The sequence below is a fragment of the Antedon mediterranea genome, chromosome 5 (assembly GCF_964355755.1).
Source record: "Antedon mediterranea chromosome 5, ecAntMedi1.1, whole genome shotgun sequence".
NCBI classification, from domain to species: Eukaryota; Metazoa; Echinodermata; class Crinoidea; order Comatulida; family Antedonidae; genus Antedon; species Antedon mediterranea.
This window is the reverse complement of record NC_092674.1, coordinates 3,312,463-3,335,236: the sequence shown is the minus strand read 5'-3', so window position 1 is coordinate 3,335,236 and position 22,774 is coordinate 3,312,463. Positions and strand designations below refer to the sequence as shown.

The 22,774-nt window shown below is 34.2% G+C and overlaps 3 protein-coding genes across 4 annotated transcripts in view; all 3 read right to left on the bottom strand.

Annotated features, from left to right (window-relative positions):
• Positions 1-22,774, bottom strand: part of LOC140049249 (MLX-interacting protein-like) — a 149,878-nt gene that overhangs the window by 29,702 nt on the left and 97,402 nt on the right. The gene's annotated exons all lie outside the window — the stretch shown is intronic.
• LOC140049014 (uncharacterized) lies at positions 10,746-22,769 on the bottom strand. The gene is made up of 13 exons (XM_072093825.1): positions 22,613-22,769; positions 22,103-22,374; positions 20,800-21,440; positions 20,310-20,545; positions 19,831-20,150; positions 19,437-19,578; positions 19,081-19,223; positions 18,743-18,838; positions 13,013-13,181; positions 12,535-12,854; positions 12,136-12,277; positions 11,888-12,030; positions 10,746-11,645 (listed from the first exon to the last, which is right to left on the bottom strand). Exons 1-13 carry the CDS (start codon positions 22,665-22,667, stop codon positions 11,547-11,549), a joined length of 2,778 nt encoding a protein of 925 aa, XP_071949926.1. The 5' UTR covers positions 22,668-22,769; the 3' UTR covers positions 10,746-11,546.
• LOC140049224 (uncharacterized) lies at positions 13,177-15,041 on the bottom strand. 2 transcript variants are annotated; one of them, XM_072094061.1, is made up of 3 exons: positions 14,802-15,041; positions 13,499-14,139; positions 13,177-13,248 (listed from the first exon to the last, which is right to left on the bottom strand). In XM_072094061.1, the coding sequence occupies exons 1-3, from the start codon at positions 15,024-15,026 to the stop codon at positions 13,185-13,187; spliced, it is 930 nt and encodes a 309-aa protein (XP_071950162.1). In that variant the 5' UTR covers positions 15,027-15,041; the 3' UTR covers positions 13,177-13,184. The 2 variants fall into 2 exon arrangements, with proteins under 2 accessions (XP_071950162.1, XP_071950163.1); XM_072094062.1 differs by lacking the exon at positions 14,802-15,041 and adding an exon at positions 14,559-14,626.

Below are 22,774 nucleotides of genomic sequence, written 5' to 3'. Positions count from 1 at the left end.
ATAAGCAGAAAGATAAGTACATTAAAGATTACAAAACAAATGAAAATATTAAACTCGATAAGGACTCTATTGCCTACAATGCTGGTCTACCGATCATTGGCAAAACTTATGCTAAATTCCTTCTAGGGAAAATTTGGACAGAGGGAAAATTTGACAAGAACTTTATTTACCTCTGAAACAAATGACATTTATGACAATGTTTCGGATCAAAAAGTTATTGTACATGATGTGAACTTTATCAATGACGATTTAGCAGAAATGAAATATATATAATATAAGACGAACACCAATTTGTAAAGGTAAACAAGAAAGTGAATGTTGTTATGGCGGCATTACTACTGCTACAGCAAAGCTAAAGCTCTACGACTTATTGGAAAAGTTTCAAGACCGTGTGCTGTTCTACGACACCGATTCTTGTGTATTTACATCTAAAGCTGGAGGATGGCGACCACCACTTTGTGATAATTATTGGGAATTAACCAATAAAATTAGCCCTAACGATAGAAATTATATCTCCTCTTTTGTTTCTGGGGGGGGGGGGACCAAAACATTATGCTTACAGGTTAGACACGGGTAAAACGATCTGTAAGGTAAAGGGTTTTACCGTAAACTATCAAAATTCAAAATTAATCAATTTTAAAACAGTGAGTAAAATGGTATGTGGGTTGGTCCCCAAAAGTTAACCACATTTGATCCCAACAGAATAACGAGAAAAGCAAAAGAACGAACAATTGTAACGGAAGAAAGTAGTAAAGATTATCGTATCGTGTATAACAAACGAATAATAATCGATGATTTTAAAACAGCTCCATATGGTTATGCAATGTAAGTACCTGTACATTTCTTAACAAATTTCCTAAGTTTTTTTGTGTAAACATTTTTGAACATAAAAAAAAAATGTGTAAACTTTTTTGAACATTAAAAAAATTGTGTAAACATTTTTTGAACATAAAAAAAAAATGTGTAAAGTTTTTGGAACATAAAAAAAATGTGTAAATAATTTGTAAAAAAAAAAAAAATGTGTAAACAATTTAAAAAAAAACAAAAAAAAATTGTAAAATTGTTCATCAAAATAAAAAAAAAATGTGTAAAAATTTGTGTTAGCAATTGAGCATTTTGTATGTAATACAATACGTTTTAAATGAGTTTACTGTATTAAATAAATAAAATAAAATGTATAAATGTTTATCCAAAAAAAAAAAAAATTGTCAAACTATTTCTTAAAAAATTAAAAAAATGTATATATTTATATAGCTTTTAATATTTTTGTAATAGTGGTTTTTTTTTCCTTTTCTTTTTTTAACAAAAGGTATCATTCTACTGAATAGTCACTTACTAATTATTTATTTATTTTGATGTCTAATTTTAATTTTTTTTTTCACTACATGTATAACAATTGATTTTTTAGGTAAAAAGAGAAATAGATATTTATATATATATATAAAGGATTATTACAAATCTAATAATAAAATGGTTCAGCAATACGGTGCAGGGATGGTAAGTAAATCAAGTATTACATTACTGAATAATCACTAATATTAAAATAAAAAATATATGATGTTTAAATGTGTTACCAATAATTATATAGTTTGTATTTTTATTTATTTTTTTATTTATGTTTTATCTTTTCAGAAAAGAGTTCGAGATGAGGATGATAACGATGTTGAAGTTGATACAGAAGAAGATGTCGTTGATCTGAATACTGTTAATATTGAGAATTTGAAGTTATGTTTTCAGCTATTTCTAAAGTTTTACAATCTCACATGAATATCTTAGTAGGTGATAATTTAGTGTTTAACATTATACATATGCCTAAGCCTATCGGTGGTGGTCCGTCTTTTTATAATGGAATAGATTTAGCTCACCTAAACGTCAGATCATTAATAATAATCAAAGAGGATGATGAAAACATATGTTGTGCAAGGGCTTTGGTTGTCGGAATTTCGAGAATTGAAGATAAAGGTGCTAATACCCAAAGATGGGAACAACTTAGGAGCCGTCTTATCTCCAAGAGCATGAAGCCAATCAACTAATGTTGAGAGCTGGTGTTAATCGTGGTCTTTCTGGTATTGAGGAATTTAAACGTTTTCAGAGGGTATTGTTTGATTACCAAATAGTTGTGATTTCCAAGGACAATCTCCACACAGTAATATTTAGCGGTGAGTACCGAGCAAAACAAATTTATTTATATCATCATGACAAACATTATGATGTCATTGTTTCAGTAGCAACTTTTTTGAAGGTTCGCCATTTTTGTAATCTTTGCTTTCAATGTTATACGGTCAAGTTCAATCACAAATGTAAGTTTACTTGTGAACTCTGTTGTTCCCATGACTGTATTCCTACTGTCGATACTGCTACTTCGGTTTATTGTGAAGACGGTAGACGTTCTTTTAAGAATCACAAATGCTTTGCTAATCATAAAATTGCTAGTCCAAAAGTATCTATTTGTGATAAGAAGAAACTTTGTATTGTGTGTGATCGCTTCATTCAAAAGGGTAATGATTGCACAAAACATTTTTGTAGGACATGTTCTATGTTAGTTGATAGTAGTAATTTGTATTACATGATGAAGATTAAGTTTCAGGATAAAAAAGGAAAAGAATTATAAAAATGATATTGAAAGAACAAATGCGGCGGAGAAGTTCTTTTTCATCGATTTCGAGTGTACAAGAGACCGGTGAACACATTCCAAATCTCTGTGTTCTACAGAAATGCTGTGTAGACTGTATCACCGGTGATGTTGATTCCGAAGAATGTGATGTTTGTGGGGAAAAGACTAAAATATTTTACGGTGATGACGCATGCTTCCAGTTCTGTGAGCATGTATTCAGAAAATATCCTTACGCTCATAATAATATTACATGCCTTGCTCATAACTATCAAGCTTATGATAGTTACTTTGTAATGCGTTATTTGTATTCATGTGGTTTTGTTCCAGATACATAGTTAATATGCTCATCATCTTTAACTTGGTAAAACAATCTAGCGGCATTGGTTCTTCCTCTAAAAAGAGCTTCTCGGGGGTTAAATGTATGATGAATGGCAGGTACATCAAATATGACGGCTAATTCCGTAGGGGTTAAGGACTTCTTAATGTTGTTCCACTCATGCTCCCAAATTTCAATAATAGGAAACGTCTGTTTCAGATAAGAAGATTTTCTCTGTGTTTGTAGATATGAATCTGCCATGCTTAGACCAGTGAAAGGATTTTTGTCTTGTGGACGATAGCACTTAGTACAGCCATGATATAAACATCCCATAAATTCAAATATTAAGTTTGGTTTAAACGAAGCCCCATCAACTATTTATCTACCAAAGCATTTCTCATTACCATTATGGGCAAGATGAATATAGATTACACGTCGTTTTGATTCATAACTTAACCACTCCATACTAGCAACTCTGTAGTTAAGTCAATTCAATTCAATTCAAGGAACATTTATTCACGTCCAAAAGACAAAAGTAACAAAAACAAAATGGCAAGTGATAAAACAAGAAAATGGACGAAGGCAAATCCCAAAAAGATTACAATCTTGTGACGGGATTGCCTTTACAAAATATTTAAATAAGAGAAGAAAAAAAAAAAAATATATAAATAAAGAAAATAAATTAATTAGACAATAAAGAAATACAAAATATATATAAAACCAGTAGATAAAAGTTGGAATAAAAAATAAAAAAAGAACAGAAAAAAGTACAGCTGCATGGCATATAGCGAATATGATGACAATTGAATAATAAAGTAATCTGCTAGTGGAAAAGAAGCAATTGTATTCGGCTTCAAAAAGTTCCTAGAAAATACAATATTACAGGCTGAGGCTTTGGTTATTAAACCAATAGAAAACGGATCGACCCCTTCCTGATCTATACCATTATCAAGAACAGTTACTCGTTTGAATCTGTGTCTAAATGATAAGCAACAACGCCTAAGAATGTACACGTCACTAACGCAATAATCAATTAGCTGACTCTTTAAATCAAAAATTTCACGTACCAAATAAGAAAATCATTCCGGGCCGATTCAGACATCTTATCGGGATCATACATCGAAGCACCGGGATATGGACCTAAAACAGTTTGCATTACCAACCGTGTTAAATTTACGAGGAAAGTAACCCTTCTTTAACTCTTAAATGCCAAAGGTTTTAGGTAGTTTGGCTAAAGCCGTCGATAAAAATGACAGAGTCAATGAAACGAATAGTAGTAGTACCCTTAATTTTAGTAGAAAGAATCTTACCACCATTAGTTATGACATCTGGAACAAAACCACATGAATACAAATAACGCATTACAAAGTAACTATCATAAGCTTGATAGTTATGAGCAAGGCATGTAATATTATTATGAGCGTAAGGATATTTTTTGAATACATGCTCACAGAACTGGAAGCATGCGTCATCACCGTAAAATATTTTAGTCTTTTCCCCACAAACATCACATTCTTCGGAATCAACATCACCGGTGATACAGTCTACACAGCATTTCTGTAGAACACAGAGATTTGGAATGTGTTCACCGGTCTCTTGTACACTCGAAATCGATGAAAAAGAACTTCTCCGCCGCATTTTTTCTTTCAATATCATTTTTATAATTCTTCTCCTTTTTTATCCTGAAACTTAATCTTCATCATGTAATACAAATTACTACTATCAACTAACATAGAACATGTCCTACAAAAATGTTTTGTGCAATCATTACCCTTTTGAATGAAGCGATCACACACAATACAAAGTTTCTTCTTATCACAAATAGATACTTTTGGACTAGCAATTTTATGATTAGCAAAGCATTTGTGATTCTTAAAAGAACGTCTACCGTCTTCACAATAAACCGAAGTAGCAGTATCGACAGTAGGAATACAGTCATGGGAACAACAGAGTTCACAAGTAAACTTACATTTGTGATTGAACTTGACCGTATAACATTGAAAGCAAAGATTACAAAAATGGCGAACCTTCAAAAAAGTTGCTACTGAAACAATGACATCATAATGTTTGTCATGATGATATAAATAAATTTGTTTTGCTCGGTACTCACCGCTAAATATTACTGTGTGGAGATTGTCCTTGGAAATCACAACTATTTGGTAATGAAACAATACCCTCTGAAAACGTTTAAATTCCTCAATACCAGAAAGACCACGATTAACACCAGCTCTCAACATTAGTTGACTGGCTTCATGCTCTTGGAGATAAGACGGCTCCTAAGTTGTTCCCATCTTTGGGTATTAGCACCTTTATCTTCAATTCTCGAAATTCCGACAACCAAAGCCCTTGCACAACATATGTTTTCATCATCCTCTTTGATTATTATTAATGATCTGACGTTTAGGTGAGCTAAATCTATTCCATTATAAAAAGACGGACCACCACCGATAGGCTTAGGCATATGTATAATGTTAAACACTAAATTATCACCTACTAAGATATTCATGTGAGATTGTAAAACTTTAGAAATAGCTGAAAACATAACTTCAAATTCTCAATATTAACAGTATTCAGATCAACGACATCTTCTTCTGTATCAACTTCAACATCGTTATCATCCTCATCTCGAACTCTTTTCTGAAAAGATAAAACATAAATAAAAAAATAAATAAAAATACAAACTATATAATTATTGGTAACACATTTAAACATCATATATTTTTTATTTTAATATTAGTGATTATTCAGTAATGTAATACTTGATTTACTTACCATCCCTGCACCGTATTGCTGAACCATTTTATTATTAGATTTGTAATAATCCTTTATATATATATATAAATATTTATTTCTCTTTTTACCTAAAAAATCAATTGTTATACATGTAGTGAAAAAAAAAATTAAAATTAGACATCAAAATAAATAAATAATTAGTAAGTGACTATTCAGTAGAATGATACCTTTTGTTAAAAAAAGAAAAGGAAAAAAAAACCACTATTACAAAAATATTAAAAGCTATATAAATATATACATTTTTTTAATTTTTTAAGAAATAGTTTGACAATTTTTTTTTTTTTTGATAAACATTTATACATTTTATTTTATTTATTTAATACAGTAAACTCATTTAAAACGTATTGTATTACATACAAAATGCTCAATTGCTAACACAAATTTTTACACATTTTTTTTTTATTTTGATGAACAATTTTACAATTTTTTTTTGTTTTTTTTAAATTGTTTACACATTTTTTTTTTTTTTTACAAATTATTTACACATTTTTTTTATGTTCCAAAAACTTTACACATTTTTTTTTATGTTCAAAAAATGTTTACACAATTTTTTTAATGTTCAAAAAAGTTTACACATTTTTTTTTTTATGTTCAAAAATGTTTACACAAAAAAAACTTAGGAAATTTGTTAAGAAATGTACAGGTACTTACATTGCATAACCATATGGAGCTGTTTTAAAATCATCGATTATTATTCGTTTGTTATACACGATACGATAATCTTTACTACTTTCTTCCGTTACAATTGTTCGTTCTTTTGCTTTTCTCGTTATTCTGTTGGGATCAAATGTGGTTAACTTTTGGGGACCAACCCACATACCATTTTACTCACTGTTTTAAAATTGATTAATTTTGAATTTTGATAGTTTACGGTAAAACCCTTTACCTTACAGATCGTTTTACCCGTGTCTAACCTGTAAGCATAATGTTTTGGTCCCCCCCCCCCCCAGAAACAAAAGAGGAGATATAATTTCTATCGTTAGGGCTAATTTTATTGGTTAATTCCCAATAATTATCACAAAGTGGTGGTCGCCATCCTCCAGCTTTAGATGTAAATACACAAGAATCGGTGTCGTAGAACAGCACACGGTCTTGAAACTTTTCCAATAAGTCATAGAGCTTTAGCTTTGCTGTAGCAGTAGTAATGCCGCCATAACAACATTCACTTTCTTGTTTACCTTTACAAATTGGTGTTCGTCTTATATTATATATATTTCATTTCTGCTAAATCGTCATTGATAAAGTTCACATCATGTACAATAACTTTTTGGTCCGAAACATTGTCATAAATGTCATTTGTTTCAGAGGTAAATAAAGTTCTTGTCAAATTTTCCCTCTGTCCAAATTTTCCCTAGAAGGAATTTAGCATAAGTTTTGCCAATGATCGGTAGACCAGCATTGTAGGCAATAGAGTCCTTATCGAGTTTAATATTTTCATTTGTTTTGTAATCTTTAATGTACTTATCTTTCTGCTTATCCGTTACACACCAATCAGGCCATCCAGAAGCTTCTTGCTTTAATTTAAGAAAAGTATTAATATATCCAGAGAAAAGTCTGGAAGAAGGATCATCTGACTTATACTCACTTTTATGCTTAAAATTCCATGCAACAGTAACATTCCTAATTACATAGCCAACTTCAACTTTCTCTGACTCCGTTGATACCCATGACCCCGTTGATACCCATGACCCCGTCAGGCATCTTTCATTTTCATCTTGGTTGCATGATTCCTGACACATATTATCAACACATGTTCGACATAAAGGAAACACAAGTTTTCCATTACTCCTATAAGGAAGAACAGGGTGAAGCAGCTTTTTTGGAGGACTAACTGTGCATTGAACCAGACCAAAATACTCCAATACGAATATCTGTAGACATATCTTTGAAAGCTAACTTTTCGTGATGTCCGATCGGATATGTTCCGTATTTGTTGTAGTACAGATAAAGACCAGTGAAGTCAACATAGTTAATCTGCTCATCATCTTTAACTTGGTAAAACAATCTACCGGCATTGGTTCTACCTCCAAAAAAAGCTTCTCGAGGATTAAGTGTAGGATGAATAGCAGGTACATCAAATATGACTGCTAATTCCGTAGGGGTTAAGGACTTCTTAATGTTGTTCCACTTATGCTCCTAAATTTTAATATACTAGTACTGAGAGAACGTCTGTTTCAGATAAGAAGATTTTCTCTGTGTTTGTAGATATGAATCTGCCTTGCTTAGACCAGTGAAAGGATTTTTGGACGATAGCACTTACTACAGCCATGGTATAAACATCCAATAAATTCAAATATGAAGTTTGGTTCAAACGAAGCCCCATTAACTTTATATCTACCAAAGCATTTTTCATTACCATTACGGACATGATGAATATGGATTCTACGTTGTTTTGATTCATAACTTAACCACTGCATACTAGCAAAAGAATGAGTCTCTGTAGTTAAGTAATCTGCTAGTGGAAAAGAAGCAATTGTATTCGGCTTCAAAAATTTCTTAGAAAATACAAAATTACAGGCTGGGGCTTTGGTTATTAAACCGTTTCGACCCCTTTCTTATCTATACCATTATCAAGAACAGTTAATAATCATTTGAATATGTGTCTAAATGATAAGCAACAACGCCTAAAAATGTCCAAGTCACTAACACAATAATCAATTAGCTGACTCTTTAAATCAAGCATTTCACCTCGCCTCTGCTCATACCAAATAAGAAAATCATTCCGGGTCGATTTAGACATCTTGTCGGGGTCATACATCAAAGTACCGGGATATGGACCTACATAGTTTGCATTACCAACCGTGTTAAATTTATGAGGAAAGTAACCCTTCTTTAACTCTTTAATGCCAGAGGTTTTGTTTTGTTTTAGGTAGTTTGGCTAAAGCCATCGGTAAAAATGACAGAGTCAATGAAACAAATAGTAGTACCCTTAATTTTAGTAGAAATAATCTTACCACCATTTAGTTATGACATCTGGAACAAAACCACATGAATACACATTACAAAGTAACTATCATAAGCTTGAATATTATGAGCAAGGCATGTAATATTATTATGACCTTAAGGATATTTTTTGAATACATATTCACAGAACTGGAAGTATGCGTCATCACGGTAAAATATTTAGTCTTTTCCCCACAAACATCACACAAAAAAAAGGTCCATTACATACATCCCTGTCTGAATTATAATCCGCTTTTTGTTTCAACAAGGGGGGTTCGGACCAGACTGTATACTTTTGACCAATCAAATCACGCAAATGCTAGCAAACAATCGCTCCTTAATTATAACTCCCTCTTTTATATTATCCTATATTGTCACCAAAAAAAAGCAATCGTTGTGAGTATTATCAGTATTTGTAAAACACCTGTGATACACTCTATACAAAGCCTCCACTTTGTTAAAACTATACATTCGATTGTTAATTAATTAAAATTAGATTTCTATTGTTATGACCACCATCATTCTACGAAAACACCTGTATCATCCAATTAATACCCATTTGTTTTCCTAACTTTAATCAAATAGATTTCTTAGTGTTTCCCTGTACTTATCCTTCTCCTATAGATACCCCTTTGTTAGCCTAGGACTTTAAGTAGCAAACCCTTTGTTTTCCTATAATTCTTATACTCAATAGATTTCCTTTGTTAGCCTAGGCTTGTTACAAGCAAAAATTGCTCCTTAATTATAACCCTCTCTTTTATATTATTATCAAATCCTATTGTCAAAAAACAAAGCACTCGTTGTAAGTATTGTCAGTAATTGTAAAACACCTGTGATACACTCTATACAAAGCATCTGCCTTGTTCAAACTATACATTCTATTGTTAATTAATTAAAATTACATTTCTATTGTCATGACCACCCTCATTATACGAAAACACCTGTATCATCCAATTAATACCCATTTGTTTTCCTAACTTGAATCAAGTAGATTTCTTATTGTTTCCCTGTATAGTTAACAATCACAGCCTCTATTGTTACCATTTCACACCTTCTATTGTTCTCTTAGCGTCCCTTCTTTGTTAACAATCACCCCTATTGTTTTCTTAAGACCTTAATTAGCAACCCTTTGTTTTCCTTTCATACAATAGATTTCCTTTGTTAGCCCCAAAGGTTTCCAATACTTACAAAACGCAGTACCGGAATATAAAGCGTGGTTCCCACTAGCGACGCAACACAAGGACGTAACGCAACGCAATTGAATTGACCAATCACAAGCGATGGCTTATTCGCTTGTGATTGCTAACTGTCTATAACTTGGCTGGTCATTGGTTAAAACGCTTGCGTTGCGTTTACGTCCTTGCGTTGCGTTCAAGCTTTATCAGTATTGCTATAATATTTAACAATTTTCATGAAAAACCAACACACAAATATCTATAATTATTCTCCGAGAAACGTACGACGTCGTGAACAAATTTTTTTGTTTTTTTTTCGTTTTCTGAAATGTAATACTAAAATAAAGGCTACAATATTCAGTACATTTCCGATGTCACTTTTTTACACAGATTTTTATTAGTTCTAGTTAATCTTATTTATTGGCTAATTAGTGAATATTGTTATACATTGTTAATTAGCTACACGAGTTATTGAACCCAATATATAAACAATATCTACACTCCGTAACATGTGAAGTATACGTCTAAATGTAAAACCCGCCGTTGCCTTTAATTGGTAAAACAAAAAACGTTAAACCTGTTAAACAATGATTATAAGGCGCAAACCAAATTATGATTAGTGTAAATATCAGTTTAATCAGAGAGTTGTTAACATGTAGCCCCGTCAGACTTATTTATCGTACCCGAGTAAGTTTGTGACCCGCCCACCAAAGTTAGCGAATCCAACTCACCACAGTTTGAGAGAGTAAAACTATCAGGCAAACGGTTTGTGCGCTGTGGTATTACCACAATAAACACTCTGTATGAAGAGAAGAATTTTGAATTGAATTGAAGTTAGGAAGAAATAAATGCAATTATGTTGGACGAATCCCACGCACCAATATATATTTATACGTTCTGATCTTAGGTTATGTTTAACACATAACACATCATTTCTCATTTGTAATGAACTTAATAAGATTATATAATCAATAAGCTTAATTCTAATATAATAATTATGCCTAACGGTTAAATATATACTTATACAAATATATATTAAACAAAAGTTTTAATGAATAATAATAATCCAGTTCGCCTTTTTTTCATTAATTTTTTTTTATATATTTGTAATTTTTATATTTATTTTGTATGTTCGCCGTTTGGAAAATGAATTCCATTCCTGACTGGAAGAAGTGTGGAAAGAAAAACAATTACCATAAGATGGCAACCTTTTTGGCGGATCTGGAATTTCGTCTTCTTCACGACTTGACTCGTGAAAAAAAAAACAATTACCATCATTTACTGAGCACAGTAAATAAACTCCAAATAATTCCAATAATTTGTATTATTTAATTATTTTTATTTAACTATTTATCACATTTCTACTTGGTACACAAAACATTTCCCTTAAATATTAATTTTGACAATACAGACGACTTATAATGTCTCATTTACAGAACATTTTGCCGTGCTCACGTGCTTTTTCAAACGTTATTATCTTTAATCCGGGCGGTGTCATCAACTACTGAATGTTAAATCAGTATAAAATAGGGTATATGATATTAAATTAAATCTATTAAATAATGGTTTTACTATTTTTACAATTGTTTACAACAAATTACACATTTTCAAAGAAATGACCTGGTTTAATGCTTTTAGTTTAATATATATATGCATTATTTTTACAAAACGTCAAAAATTGCAAGTCTAGTGTCTTTAAATATATTTAAAGATCAGGTGACCAGGAACTACACGATGGGAACGCTTTTGGCGGATCTGGAATTTCGTCTTCATCACCGACTTGAACAACCATTGCCATTCCCAACTAAAGAAATGAAAAAAAAAACAATATAACTTGTTTAAATCCTTTGTTAAAGCTCTGTCTACACAATAAACCTTCAGGGACAAAAACAAAAATGTGATTTGCCCATATATGGACATGACGATGTCATACAACAACTTTTGTGTATATCAGTATTTGGGCACATCACACTTTTTTTTGTCAAACTAGTTTGATAGTGTAGACAGAGCTTAACGCAACCATTTTTTTATGATGTCATAACTTACCGTTGCATGATATTCCACGTGACAATGAAAGAACCAATAACCGGGGGTTTCAGCCTTCCATCTTATGATGACGTAACCAAAGTCTGGAACATTGACCGTATCCTTGACAACAGCAGACACCAATGGAATTCGTGGTAAACCCTCTGAAAAATATGATTTTGCATATATATATTGTATATTTGTATTTATTATTTTGTTGAATCAGTATTTGGGTATAAAATATAAATCCGGTTGGTTCAAAATGTTACCCGTTTTATCTTGATCAATTAAATCAGTTGGAGAAACATGTTCAGTGGATCTGTCCTGTGCTAAAACTCGAAATGACTGTCCATGGAGATGCATAGGATGACTATAAACGGAGATTTCGTTTATCACAATAAACTCTATAACCTATAAACAACAAACCACAAATAAAATAAAAAAAATCGTTCAATCAATAACATATTGCTAGCATTTGTGCCGAAAATTAATTAATCTGCGTCTGGTGTGAACCGGCCTTATTTAAGATTGTTTTCCATTAGGCGAATATTCGCGTGAATCTAAGTTGCACAAATTTCCTGAAGTAGAGTTAAATATCAATGCACATTGGTGAAACACGAAAACAAATCTCCTAGTGGAAAAGCAGCTTTATAATTAGAAAATATTACCTGGCCTAGTTTCGCTTTAGCCACGATAGGACATTTGCAGGCTATATCGAAATCTGTACTGACATTTAAAGGCTTACAGTACTGTGCATCGATATGCATAGCGATATTCCATGGAGTCATTTCACACGCGCTGACGTCATCACCTTGTTGTAATGACACAAACGGTGTATGAGGAAATTCAAATTGTACTTTGTTCATGAGATAAACTGAAGAGTATGTTTGGTTGACTTCTGGATTCGTCGATGTATAGAATTTGAGTTGGTAGTCTATTACCACATAGTATCTTAAATCAACCTTATGTAAAGCAGGATCCACGGATTCTGAAATATAAACACACACACACGGCTATATCATCAAAAGTCACAAGTGCACATAAAAGCAGTAAAATTTGGAGTTCACAATACATCTGGGTATTTCTTATTTAACCACCGCTACGCACCATTATTAAAAAAACCCATAATTACTCGTATATTCTTACGTAAAGCGTGCGTGTCTTTGAGTGTGACGTCACCATTACTAGTAGCAGCGTCAAACCCTTCTGTTGTAAATACAATGTGCGATGGCGGTTCCACTGAACAATTCAACTTTACTGCAGGTGTGTTTTTGTATTGTAATACAGCACTACCGCTCGCCGAACACAAGTCGTAATTTCATGATATTATGTATATACAATAGGACGAGGGTATTGCTGACGCCTCAAGAACAAAGTCAAGTCTGAAATATGATATAATAAATAAGTTTAAGATTTTCCATTAAATTGGTCTAAATACACGATAGTTTGATTCACACTACGCATAGCATCGATGCGACGACGAGAGTACGCGCGTACTTTGAACACGCGACGGTTTGGGTGATCCCTCGCTTACTGGCCGCCTTCGTGTTTGCGTCATTTGCGTTTGGGAATCAAGCAGAAGCGGATCCAGGCGTTTTATTCTGACCCAGTGTAAACGAAGCCTTTACTTACCTTTCCCCAGGTGTGAAACTCAAAGCATCCACAACTCGAATCGGTTTCACCTCAAAGCCATCAGTGGCAATGATCGTTATCGGATGTGATTCAATTACCAGTCTCATATTACATTCACCCAACGCAGTATTCACTATTCGCATCCGATATCGAAAACCTTGTTCTACTTCAAACACAGAAACCGGAACGTCTATATCTATGTCATAATTGTGACTTCTGCCATTGATCAATAAGCTAAGGCTGTGTTCAGAAGGGACACCATTGGCAATCGACACCATGGAGATTGTTATAGACGGAATTGATAACCAATCGTTAAATAACATGTAATGTTGTGGAAGGTCAAAGTCATATTCTTTACTGTTGAACTCTTTTTGTCTCGGTTCCCTGACAATCAATGCTCCGTACAACCCGTCACCTCTCTGAACACCAACGTGAGAGTGCCACCAATGGGTACCTGGTGGGTCTGCAACAAACTCGTACACGAAAGAGGTTGAACTTGGTATGGGGCATTGAGTAATCATCGGAACGCCATCTGCCCACACGGTGTTAAATTGATGTATACCATGCCAATGAATTGTCAACGAACCTCCATCTTGAAGTTCGTTGTTTACTTTCACACGAATGGTATCACCATGACAGATCTGGAAATACAACAAAACCGAACTAGAGACACTGTGCTTAATATAGAACATAAACACAGTTAGATTAGTGTGGTAACAAAACTCCCTTATTTAAAGGGGAATTTGGGAGCCGTCAAAACAATAGGCCTATATATTATCTTATGGCTCACGTGACTACAATGTTGGTATCATTCACACAAAAAAGAGTCCTATGTTTTAAAATAAACTTTTCAATGACTTTTAGGAACGTCGTCAAACTAATACTTCAATTGCCATTAAGCTTAAGCTCTGTCAGCACACAAAAATCCGATGTGCCAATATATGGATATCCTATCACTACCATGGGCACATCACACTTTGATAGTGTAGACAGAGCTTTAGTCTACACAAGCAAACTCGCAGTTACAAACTAAAGTGATCAACTTTCCTTTAGTAATTACTCTGTTTCTAGCGGGCTTTTTGAAGTATGCACCAGTCATGGAAAAAGAAAACCAAAATGATCCCCTTTCTGAACTGTGAAGGGCGGTTACAGAATGAACTGCAACGAAACAGAACCCAACTGACTGGGTAAATATAAATACTGTGTTAACTTTAAAATACGTTTCTGAAATTATTATTTATTTAAATTAAGATTTAGACGCTAAGCGATGTGGTAGCTTCTGCGACAAAGATGAAATTTGTACCTGAATACTTGGACCAGGTGACATTTCATTAACCGTTAAAATTGGTCTACGTGAACCGTCTACCGAATAACAGCGATATGCACTAAAGTCTTGTCGGACATCTGGACAGTCCGTACAAGCAGCTGCTAACGTATACCACCACGTTACCGTGAACTCAAATTCGCACAATCTCGGTTTATCGGGAAACTCACACTCACGAAAACAATCGCTTGAATTATTGACCATCAGGATATCTTGTTTAGGAGTACATTGTAAAGAAAAGCAAAGTATAGCTAAAAAGGAAAACAGTACAATAATCAATCGAGTAGTAGGCCTAACACTATAGTTTATAGGTCCATGCTTTTTTAATCCTTCATTTAGAAAAAGGAAAAACATTTATCAAATAAAAACTTGTTTTCTAATAATTTAATTTATTGCGACAAAATGAACGTATCTTCGTCACCTTACCCGTGTGTCAAATTATAAAATAACTTTTCTTACCAGAATTAATAATTATCAAGATTACTAAAGTAGGTAGGTGTTGATTAAAATCCATCTTCCCCACTTTCAGGCAGCTACGATTAAATTCATTTTTTTTTATTTAAAAAATGTATAATAGTAGGATATACACTTGACATTGGCGAACCTGTTAACTATACTGGTGGTATTACCGGACATTCTGATAGTTTAAGTAGACTTCTTGCATTAATACATTAATTCCAATCTACATATCATTATATGTTATACGGGTATCTTAACAAGCGATCATTTCATTTCATTTAAAAGTAAGTGTTTGTATAAAGACAAAACGAGTAGTATCAGGGCCGTAGCCAGGATCTGTCAAGGGGGGGTTCGCACACTAAGTATTTGGGTCACCCCCACCCCCATACCTACCCCATATAATATTTATTTACAGCAATTTGTTGAGGAAATTAAATATGCCAATGTAAATAGGCCTAGGTGATATTGATACATTTGAGTACGTATCGGCTGGTGGTCTAGAAAAAAATAATCGGATGCCATAATGTGAACTACAGTACATGATACCATAGATATTATAGTGTAAAATATTAATATTCACTATAATCCTCTATGATACATTATACTTCATAGCCACACATAAATACTGATGTATGTCGGAAGGCTATATACTTTATGCATGCTGCCTGACTGCCAGTGATCTAAACAATTGGTACGCAGTTGTCTGGCGGTGTCCTTTGTACGAATCGTTCTGTCCCCCCCCCCCCCAGCTCGCTGTGAGACGCGTCAATATCATGTTACATGCAGGGACCAAACATTTATTTTTCAGGTTAAAATTGGCAATTCATTTGCAACTCTTTACAGACTATATCGCTCGAAGTACGCTCATACAGGGAAGAAGGTACTGTATGAGTTATTCCGAACGAGTTTACGAATTTTTTAATTTACGAGCAACTTTTTGTACTGTGGGGCACGTATTTGGACGATTTTCGGAGATGAGGGTGAGGTATTGGGCATGTCGGGGATGGGGGTTCGCAGTCGGTTAAGGGGGGTTTGCTGTAAAGGGGGGGGGGGGTCCATAAACCATAAAAACCATAAAAACCCCCCTGGCTACGGGCCTGAGTATAATACCCCGTTCGGTCCGATGAATAATTCATAAATTAATTAATGAATATTAATTATGAGTGTAGTATTATTCTTAAAAACTACCCTCTCATAATTAATTAATTTATTAATAAATAATACCCTTTAAAATAATAATTATTCATAAATACTACACTCATAATTAATATATTAATATTCATTAATTAATTTATGAATTATTCATTGGACCGAACGGGGTATTATACTACTAAAACGTTCAAATAGCTTAAGGATAGTTTTAACTATCTTTTACACCTGCTCCGGTCCGGCTAAGGTTCAGATTCGCGTCACATGCGGCGCGTACAGTTAAGGGGCCTTTCACACCTGCTACGGTCAGGCTAAGGATCGCGTCACATGCGGCGCGTACAGTTAAGGGCTTTTCACACCTGGCCAAGACCTAATAGACTATTATTGTTATTGATTCGGTGCGTTTCAGTGAAAAAGGTACATGAAACTGTGAAACAACAGAAAAAAAGTACCGCATTATTGAAATAATTAATGTTGTCTACCACCAGCAATTTTATCCTAATTTTAATGAATATTTATTAGCAGTCACACTACACAATAGCAACTAGCAGAACAGAATCATTGATATTGATTTTTAATATACATCTGTATCTTTGTTCTTGTTTTGTTCGTGTAAATATATCGAAATAATAGACGCTTATTGATGATTATTATTTCATATCAGTTATTTTCCGTCCTCAAGTTTGGAATAGGACATGATCCTGCATTTCATAGTCGTCTGGTAAATTGTCATGTTTTGTAAAAGCTTACAAAAGTATGCTATGTCATTTCTCTTGTTGTTCAATTGAATGTCTTGATTTGTGGTGGTAAGAATGTTTAATGGTTTGTTTTTAAGATGAACAACACTATGTTTTCTGGTGTTGTAGGTCTAATTAGAAAGAAGTAAATATGATTGCAACCCTCTTTGTTTGTACTTAGACTTCTACACTCCTTCTTGAAAATAAATTACATACAAGTAAAGCGAACAATTAAAAATCCCCCAAAAAATAACAAAACATTCAAAATGTTAGAATTTAATGTACTTTACAATATTTCATATCATAAAAACCTACCGAGAGTCTAATGAAATTAGAAGCCACTCTTAGTCAGACATTATATCGGCCTAAAAAGTGGGCCGATTCGACCCGTCACACCTGGGCCGAATCATCCCGCATTCAGCTAGCTATAATTGGCTATAGCAGCTTAAAAATAGTAGGCCTAATTAGTAAGAACATAACCTAGTCTTACCACTGCATTTGAAGGAAAAATGGTAAAAGAGTGCTCAATATTGTGTTTGGCAGGAGCGGTGTACATGAGGTAGAAACATGAGGTAGAAACATGATCAAGAATACAGTTGTATACTTATGTTTTTAACATGTGCTGCTGTCTCGACATATCGCTAATGACCCGAGTGAAGTAATTGTTACGTAGGAAAATGGTCGTGAATTTCCGAAAACGGCGTTCGGCAGTTGCAATGAAATTGGCCTAAAAAAAGACATTTTTTTGTACAAATTTTCTAATTCTAATATAGACTAATGGATAGAGGGGAATTAAAAGGTGCCACAACTTTTGGCTTATTGCAATACGGCACCCAACAACTCCCTCCTCCAACAACACTCTCTGGTACCCAACAACTCTCTCTCTCTGGTACCGAACAACTCTCTCTCCCTGACACCCAACAACTCTCTCTGACACCCAAAAACTCTCTCTGGTGTACCCAACAACTCTCTCCCGCACCCAAAAAACTCTCTCTGGCGTCAAACCTCCACCACTGCTTGATTTAACGTAACAACACTTATCATTTAGTAATATTATGCAGTACTGAGATTTTGATTACATAAATACAAATCGCAGTATCGGAATATGATCCTGACTGCTATAATATTTAACAATTTTCATGAAAATACCAACACACAAATATCTATAACTATTCTCCGAGAAACGTACGACGTCGTGAACAAAAATGTTTTGGTTTTTTCGTTTTCTGAAATGTAATACAAAAATAAAGGCTACAATATTCAGTACATTTCCGAAGTCACTTTTTTACACAGATTTTTATTAGTTCTAGTTAATCTTATTCATTGGCTAATTAGTGAATATTGTTATACATTGTTAATTAGCTACACGAGTTATTGAACCCAATATCTACACTCCGTAACATGTGAAGTATACGTCTAAATGTAAAACCCGCCGTTGCCTTTAATTGGTAAAACAAAAAACGTTAAACTCGTTAAACAATGATTATAAGGCGCAAACCAAATTATGATTAGTGTAAATGTCAGTTTAATCAGAGAATTGTTAACATGTAGCCTTGTCAGACTTAAATATATTTAAAGATCAGGTGACCAGGAACTACACGATGGGAACGCTTTTGGCGGATCTGGAATTTCGTCTTCATCACCGACTTGAACAACCATTGCCATTCCCAACTAAAGAAATGAAAAAAAAAAACAATATAACTTGTTTAAATCCTTTGTTAAAGCTCTGTCTACACAATAAACCTTCATGGACAAAAACAAAATGTGATTTGCCCATATATGGACATGACGATGTCATACAACAACTTTTGTGTATATCAGTATTTGGGCACATCACACTTTTTTTTGTCAAACTAGTTTGATAGTGTAGACAGAGCTTAACGCAACCATTTTTTGATGATGTCATAACTTACCACTGCATGATATTCCACGTGACAATGAAAGAACCAATAACCGGGGTTTTCAGCCTTCCATCTTATGATGACGTAACCAAATTCTGGAACATTGACCGTATCCTTGACAACAGCAGACACCAATGGAAGTCGTGGTAAACCCTCTGAAAAATATGTTGTTTCTTTCTAAATAATATATTTTGTTTAATGTAAGAATACTACATTTGTTGTTTACTTATAATGGACTAACGCTGTTATTAGGTTGCCTTGTTTATCAGTTTATGATTTTGCATATATATGTTGTATATTTGTATGTATTATTTTGTTGAATCAGTATTTGGGTATAAAATATAAATCCGGTTGGTTCAAAATGTTACCCGTTTTATCTTGATCAATTAAATCAGTTGGAGAAACATGTTCAGTGGATCTGTCCTGTGCTAAAACTCGAAATGACTGTCCATGGAGATGCATAGGATGACTAGCAACGGAGATTTGGTTTATCACAATAAACTCTATAACCTATAAACAACAAACCACAAACAAAATAAAAAAATCGTTCAATAACATATTGCTAGCATTTGTGCCGAAAATTAATTAATCTGCGTCTGGTGTGAACCGGCCTTATTTAAGATTGTTTTCCATTAGGCGAATATTCGCGTGAATCTAAGTTGCACAAATTTCCTGAATTAGAGTTAAATATCAATGCACATTGGTGAAACACGAAAACAAATCTCCTAGTGGAAAAGCAGCTTTATAATTAGAAAATATTACCTGGCCTAGTTTCGCTTTAGCCACGATAGGACATTTGCAGGCTATATCGAAATCTGTACTGACATTTAAAGGCTTACAGTACTGTGCATCGATATGCATAGCGATATTCCATGGAGTCATTTCACACGCGCTGACGTCATCATCTTGTTGTAATGACACAAACGGTGTATGAGGAAATTCAAATTGTACTTTGTTCATGAGAAAAACTGAAGAGTATGTTTGGTTGACTTCTGGATTCGTCGATGTATAGAATTTGAGTTGGTTGTCCATTACCACATAGTATCTTAAATCAACCTTATGTAAAGCAGGATCCACGGATTCTGAAATATAAACACACACACACGGCTATATCATCAAAAGTCACAAGTGCACATAAAAGTGAGTAAAATTTGGAGTTCACAATACATCTGGGTATTTCTTATTTAACCACCGCTACGCACCATTATTAAAAAAACCCATAATTACTCGTATATTCTTACGTAAAGCGTGCGTGTCTTTGAGTGTGACGTCACTATTACTAGTAGCAGCGTCAAACCCTTCTGTTGTAAATACACTTTGCGATGGCGGTTCCACTGAACAATTCAACTTTACTGCAGGTGTGTTTTTGTATTGTAATACAGCACTACCGCTCGCCGGACACAAGTCGTAATTTGATGATATTATGTATATACAATAGGACGAGGGTATTGCTGACGCCTCAAGAACGAAGTCAAGTCTGAAATATGATATAATAAATAAGTTTAAGATTTTCCATTAAATTGGTCTAAATACACGATATAGTTTGATTCAAACTACGCATAGCATTGATGCGGCGACGAGAGTACGCGAGTACTTTGAACACGCGACGGTTCGGGTGATCCCTCGCGCTTACTGGCCGCCTTCGTGTTTGCGTCATTTGCGTTTGGGAATCAAGCAGAAGCGGATCCAGGCGTTTTATTCTGACCCAGTGTAAACGAAGCCTTTACTTACCTTTCCCCAGGTGTGAAATTCAAAGCATCCACAACTCGAATCGGTTTCACCTCAAAGCCATCAGTGGCAATGATCGTTATCGGATGTGATTCAATTACCAGTCTCATATTACATTCACCAAACGCAGTATTCACTATTCGCATCCGATATCGGAAACCTTGTTCTACTTCAAACACAGAAACCGGAACGTCTATATCTATGTCATAATTGTGACTTCTGCCATTGATCAATAAGCTAAGGCTGTGTTCAGAAGGGACACCATTGGCAGTCGACACCATGAAGATTGTTATAGACGGAATTGATAACCAATCGTTAAATAACATGTAATGTTGTGGAAGGTCAAAGTCATATTCTTTACTGTTGAACTCTTTTTGTCTCGGTTCCCTGACAATCAATGCTCCGTACAACCCGTCACCTCTCTGAACACCAACGTGAGAGTGCCACCAATGGGTACCTGGTGGGTCTGCAACAAACTCGTACACGAAAGAGGTTGAACTTGGTATGGGGCATTGAGTAATCATCGGAACGCCATCTGCCCACACGGTGTTAAATTGATGTATACCATGCCAATGAATTGTCAACGAACCTCCATCTTGAAGTTCGTTGTTTACTTTCACACGAATGGTATCACCATGACAGATCTGGAAATACAACAAAACCGAACTAGAGACACTGTGCTTAATATAGAACATAAACACAGTTAGATTAGTGTGGTAACAAAACTACCTTATTTAAAGGGGAATTTGGGAGCCGTCAAAACAATAGGCCTATATACTATCTTATGGCTCACGGGACTACAATGTTGGTATCATTCACACAAAAAAGAGTCCTATGTTTTAAAATAAACTTTTCAATGACTTTTAGGAACGTCGTCAAACTAATACTTCAATTGCCATTAAGCTTAAGCTCGGTCAGCACACAAAAATCCGATGTGCCAATATATGGATATCCTATCACTACCATGGGCACATCACACTTTGATAGTGTAGACAGAGCTTTAGTCTACACAAGCAAACTCGCAGTTACAAACTAAAGTGATCAACTTTCCTATAGTAATTACTCTGTTTCTAGCGGGCTTTTTGAAGTATGCACCAGTCATGGAAAAAGAAAACCAAAATGATCCCCTTTCTGAACTGTGAAGGGCGGTTACAGAATGAACTGCAACGAAACAGAACCCAACTGACTGGGTAAATATAACTACTGTGTTAACTTTAAAATACGTTTCTGAAATTACTATTTATTTAAATTAAGATTTAGACGCTAAGCAATGTGGTAGCTTCTGCGACAAAGATGAAATTTGTACCTGAATACTTGGACCAGGTGACATTTCATTAACCGTTAAAATTGGTCTACGTGAACCGTCTACCGAATAACAGCGATATGCACTACAGTCTTGTCGGACATCTGGACAGTCCGTACAAGCAGCTGCTAACGTATACCACCACGTTACCGTGAACTCAAATTCGCACAATCTCGGTTTAGCGGGAAACTCACACTCACGAAAACAATCGCTTGAATTATTGACCATCAGGATATCTTGTTTAGGAGTACATTGTAAAGAAGAGCAAAGTATAGCTAAAAAGGAAAACAGTACAATAATCAATCGAGTAGTAACACTAAAAATAATGCTAACCAATTACAAATGTACAACCTATACGTTTATAGGTCCATGCTTTTTTAATCCTTCATTTAGAAAAAGGAAAAACATTTATCAAATAAAAACTTGTTTTCTAATAATTTAATTTATTGCGACAAAATGAACGTATCTTCGTCACCTTACCCGTGTTTCAAATTATAAAATAACTTTTCTTACCAGAATTAATGATTACCAAGATTACTAAAGTAGGTAGGTGTTGATTAAAATCCATCTTCCCCACTTTCAGGCAGCTACGATTAAATTCAATTTTTTTTATTTAAAAAATGTATAATAGTAGGATATACACTTGACATTGGCGAACCTGTTAACTATACTGGT